The following is a 5,444-nucleotide window of genomic DNA, read 5'->3' as shown; positions in this document are numbered from 1 at the left end:
AAATTTAAATATCTCACTCAAATCTCAACCAAACTTCACAAACTTTACATGGATTTGAAGCCCTGAACAAGTATAACATTTCTTACTACTTTAAAGTCCTAAAACCGACAGGAAATAGTCAGAAAATCCTTCGATATTCACGGTCAAAACTGCAACTCGAGGAACTGACCTATCCCGACGTCCAAAACCTTCCAAAACTTCTCTATGATCTATGTGAAGTTGTTTTAAAACTCCCTTGAGTCCTGAAACTCCGTGAACGTCCACGATCACAATGGAGTAGCAGAGCACCTTGCCGGAGCTCGCGAGTTCCCGGATTTCCGAGGTTCTTTCACAAAACTAAGGGTATGATTAGGTTCCTAACCTTGCAAGGAACTCGAAAGTAACCTCAACTAGTTTGATCTGTGCAAGATGAAGATGGTTGGGTGTGTGTGTATGGACTGTACGGACGAAGGAAAGATCAAGAGAAAGGATGAGGGTATGTACGTGTGTGTGAGTGTGTGTGTGTGGTCCGAATTGGGCATAGATAAAAGGGATCTTAAGCCCTTATTGGGCTGCATGTTTAGGGCTAACAATTGACCCCAAAACAAACATAAAATTCTAATTGGACCCAAGAAAGTAGGAGGTGTGGTGATTGGTCCATTTCCTTAGCCCAATTACACAATCGTTTATTCGTAACATTTTTGTTACGAACCCAACTCGGCCCTAAATCACGTCTACACTCTCGTGACATTGAGTATGATTTAATTATGTCAACGGGAAAATAATTTAAAACCATATACGTACATTCACGTCACTACGACTCAAGGGTATAATCGTCATTTTCACACATTCGAGGATAAAATATTTAATTCGGGATGGGTCGTCACATTTCACATTTTTCAAACTTGTTAATGATTATGAATTTTATTTATTTTGAACTTCCTTCAAAATACTATTCATGACAGCATGTATGTTTTTATTTCTAATGTACTTTATAATTTTTTAATCTCCCTCTTTGTCTATAGTATACTTATAAAAATAAATAAATAAAAATTAAATTTTTTAATTTGTATAGGATAATAATACAATAATATATATTAAATATACAATATATACATATACACTATAGCTATTGTATTTTATAGTAAGTTTTTTTAGTAGTTTGAAAAATTAAAATCATCAAAATAACTTTTTTCTTAATGCATCAAAACGGGTTATCCGCGTGTCACGTTCGTGTAAACCTGTTTAGCTCTTGTCATTAATGGGTTCTTATCGAGTGACCCGATAACAACCCATTTAGTTATCGTATTGACTCAAAATCCATTATTTTCGTATCGTGTAAACGGATCGTGTAAAAAATTGTCAGGTCTAATAATATGAAGGATGGATGATTTTCTTAATATATTATGTTTCCTCTGATTAATTTAGCAATTCAATTTGAACTCTCAACTTCCTAGTTGATTTGTTCCTAGTCTGACCAGGAATTTGGTTGACGAAACTTTAAAACGGGCCGGCCTAGTCCCTTTAAATTTGAATCCGACTCGGCCGTGCCCCGTAGTTACCATTAAAGTTGGTTATAAATAAATCGCTATATTGAAAGAAAAGTTATATATAAATTGTCACTTAGTAATACGGTTTAGTGGTATTCCTCTTCATTTATAAGAGATCTTAAGTTCGAGTCGCACCAAAGGTAAATTTGAATCATATTATTACTAATCTATTTTGAGATTAAGCTCACTCTAATACCCTTGGTGTAGATAATACCATTTATTAAAAATAAAAAAATGGCTGAGGGCATAAATGTATTTGTATCATTCACAAAAACACCAACACTTGGCAAACAAAACCATAAAATAAAGACGATCCCCATACCATACATCTGAAATCTGAACAAGAAATATGATTCTCAAGTGCTTCGCGCCACTACAATGCTTCCATGTTCCCCACCATCCAACCGTTCGTTTAGTTCATCCCAACGTCACCTCTCCAACCCCATCCTCGTTAATCACAACTAGAAGGGGAGCATTATCCACTATTTTAATCTCCACCACATTATTCACGCTGACACCTCCTTCAAAGTCCGCCACCAGAACCGAATTCTCAGAGCTTCCAAACTCCGGCGGGGTCAAGGCTCTGGACCTTCGCCTTGGTGATGGTCAAGTACCCGCCGATGGCGACCAGGTTATTTTTCTCTCCCTTATCCATAATATGTGTATGTGTGAATATGTGTGTATATTATACTTATAAGGTTATAACACTGAGATAAGGGGATGTTGCGTATGTGGCTGTATGGCAATGACAACCTGCACATTTTGTCTTTAAATATTTCTTATTTGGGCTATAATCGTAGCAATATTTCCCTATACCACAAATTTAGCTTTAGTCAATGTAGTCTAATAATAGTTGCTCTTGTCCTCGAATTATGTTCTGTACTGCACTTGTGGTCCTTTTCACCAGTTTTGGATTGGATACTAGGATATCTAAATGTTTACAATTTGATTGTGAAGGTTTCTGTTCATTACTATGGAAGATTGGCAGCAAAACAAGGATGGCGATTTGATTCGACATATGATCATAAAGATGAAAATGGTGAACCGATTCCTTTTGTGTTCGTGATTGGGTCCGGCAAAGTAAGTCCTCGTCATGTCAATATGATATCCTTGTGTTAGTATTACTACCACCTTTGGATTATATTTATCTGTAAGATTAATCTCACTGTGATCTTGACAATTAATAGAGTTATTTCAGTGCTGCAGCTTCTTATATTCATTCATGTAATTTGATATTTCATATAAGATTAAAATAAGTAGGTCTCTTGAATTTGGGAAATCCTGTAAATCAGGAAGCCCGAAGGGAAGTTTCGTTGACATATTCTATTTTGTTAGTAGTTGTTATCGGTCTACATCTATTGGATATTGTACTGTGCTTCAGTTTCTACTATAGACTTGTGCAGATAAATGTGTTGATCTTTGAAAAGCATGTTCAGGTCATTTCGGGGATTGAAACAGCAGTTAAATCTATGAAAGTGGGTGGTGTTCGTCGGGTTGTTATACCGCCATCCCAAGGGTATCTGAGCACGTCGCAAGAACCTATACCACCTAATGTAATTCCTCTGCATCTTCAAGATTATTTCCTTTAGTCTGTTCTCTTGGTAAATTTATTCTTAAACAGGTGTATACACATCTTAGTCAAACAAAATACAGACTACTTACTCAGAAGACCTTATGCTTGTTTGTTTTAATAGTCTGCTATCTCTGTGTGTGTGATATACTTGACGCATCATATATACGTGTTACTTTGAATGAGTAGATGGATAGATAAACAACGACTTGCAACTTTGTACTGCGATTAAAATCCAACGATTCCAACCTAATTCCGCCCTTGTTACTCAACTCTGAGGGTTTGTTTTTTGTGTCTTTCCTCAGTTTTTTGACAGACAGAGACTGTTTACTACCATTTTTAATCCAACTCGTCTTGCTAATGGAGAAGGATCAACATTGGGGACTCTCGTGTTCGATATTGAGTTAGTCAGCCTGAGGCATCAGTGAGATCACCTTTTATCCCGAGCAGTACTAACAGAATTTTACGGTTTAATTCTCATGTATTGCATAATTTGATATATAAGTACATATAGTCCTTGCTTCTCAAAGGAAACAAAAAAGGACACAAAGAAATATCCTTCCTAATAAAGGACTCTAATATTTATGCAATATTTACATTCCTATTTCCCTAAAGATTACTCACGACAATACTCCCTGTCAAGTTGGAGCATAGATGTCACACATGCCCAACTTGATAAGTGAGTTACCAAAAACCCTATTACACATGGCATGAATGAGAATATCTACAAGTTGTTCTTCCGAGTTCACAAACGGTAGTGACACAATCTTCTTCTCCAAAATTTCCTTAATGAAGTGTTGATCAACCTCCACATGCTTCGTTCTGTCATGCCGGATTCTCTGCGATCTCTCTTGTCGACCTATTGTCACATTACAGATTCGTTGCCTCTTTTGGTTTGAAACCAAGACCCCAAAGAAACTTATGCAACCAAAGGACTTCACACACTCCATGCGCCATGCCTCTAAACTCGGCCTCCGCAGAAGACCTAGACACCACCTTTTGTTTCTTTCTCCTCCAAGTAACTAAATTTCCTCCAATGAACGTAAAGTATCCAGATGTATAACGCTTATCAGTCACATCACCTGCCCAATCAATGATGCGAGAATTATACGCACACAAATTAAACCCTCTTTTTATCAATTGTAGTAAGTATGTAAGTAGGGATCGTTCTGGACAGGGGATTAGGAGGGATTGTTAATCACTTGGATTTGACTCAAAAACGTAAAAACACAATATAAAACACTATACTAGACTCAAAGAATGCAAAACTAAACTTTAAAACACTAAGACAAACCAAAGACTCAAAATGCTTTAAAAACACAAACTAAATTGATTTCTAACTAAATTGAACAATAAGGTAAAGGGGGATTGAGTTTTGGACGAAATTAAACTAAATGCACAGATTCTAATTAAAACAGATTGTAAAAACGAAATTGATGAAATAGAATGATGAGAGAGTTCCTTATCCACACATGAACATATGCATATAATTTGATTCCCAGTTATGACTTCAACAAACGATGAATGACAATGCTCCAAGTTAATTAGGTCCGCTTAAATTAACTCTCAGATTTCCCTAGATTCATTGGATTGAATGGAATACGCATTACAACCAAATTATTCCTAATCAAAGTCCCTAACTATGGAATACGCATGATAGAGACATTCAACAAAGATCATTAAGTTCAACGGAAATCATAAACATCGACTAGGCATTCATAACTATGGAATACGCATGTTAATCCAGCCTAGGGTTTACTAAACACAATCGTGACTAGCGATTTTTACTACTCATGAATATAAGTTCATAACGATTAGGTGAAATTCCCTTATATCCTAGCATCAAGTTTAGGCATGCAAATTAAGTGTCGACCCTCAACCCACATACATAAACAAGTTCTTAATCAAAACAGAAAAGTAAACCACATCTAAAGTTCATGAATTCATAACTGGAGTAAATCAAATCATAACCAACATATGTCCATGGCTTCAAATTCGCCTCTAACTAAAAAGAAATTAGTTCCACATGTTTAACATAATTGAACAACAAGTTAAATTAAACATGAAAACAGAAACAAGTTAATAAACTAGACAGAATGTAAATATGAATTTGTGATAGAATGAATGGAATGAAGGCTAGCTAAGGGGTTCATCTCCACACATGTTATACTTGCATAATAAAATTGATTTTCAGTTGGTCTTTCGATAAGTTATGAAACTCAACGCCCCGGGTCAATTAGGTCCGCTTAAATTAACCGTCAAGTTTTCCTTAAGTTAATGAATTGGATGGGTTTGCGCAACGCAATTCACAACATTCTCCAAAAGTCCTTTACGTGAAAAGCACA

General features: G+C 36.0%; 1 protein-coding gene across 1 annotated transcript; it reads left to right on the top strand.

The window, feature by feature from the left end:
• The first annotated feature begins 1,792 nt into the window (after positions 1-1,792).
• LOC125469852 (peptidyl-prolyl cis-trans isomerase FKBP17-1, chloroplastic) lies at positions 1,793-3,691 on the top strand. The gene is made up of 4 exons (XM_048567865.1): positions 1,793-2,160; positions 2,487-2,609; positions 2,966-3,082; positions 3,405-3,691. Exons 1-4 carry the CDS (start codon positions 1,879-1,881, stop codon positions 3,525-3,527), a joined length of 645 nt encoding a protein of 214 aa, XP_048423822.1. The 5' UTR covers positions 1,793-1,878; the 3' UTR covers positions 3,528-3,691.
• The last annotated feature ends 1,753 nt before the right edge of the window (positions 3,692-5,444 follow it).

The sequence above is a fragment of a genome, unplaced genomic scaffold, assembly GCF_019419815.1.
Source record: "Pyrus x bretschneideri cultivar Hongxiangsu unplaced genomic scaffold, Pyrus_bretschneideri_v1 Contig46, whole genome shotgun sequence".
Lineage (NCBI taxonomy): Eukaryota > Viridiplantae > Streptophyta > Magnoliopsida > Rosales > Rosaceae > Pyrus > Pyrus x bretschneideri.
The sequence above is the reverse complement of the archived record's forward strand: the minus strand, read 5'-3'. Positions and strand labels throughout refer to the sequence as shown.

Coding starts and splice junctions, on each gene's coding strand:
- LOC125469852 (XM_048567865.1), top strand. CDS start 1,879: ATGATTCTCAAGTGCTTCGCGCCACTACAATGCTTCCATGTTCCCCAC. Junction 2,610..2,965: donor TCGTGATTGGGTCCGGCAAA/GTAAGTCCTCGT, acceptor AAGCATGTTCAG/GTCATTTCGGGGATTGAAAC. Junction 3,083..3,404: donor AAGAACCTATACCACCTAAT/GTAATTCCTCTG, acceptor GTCTTTCCTCAG/TTTTTTGACAGACAGAGACT.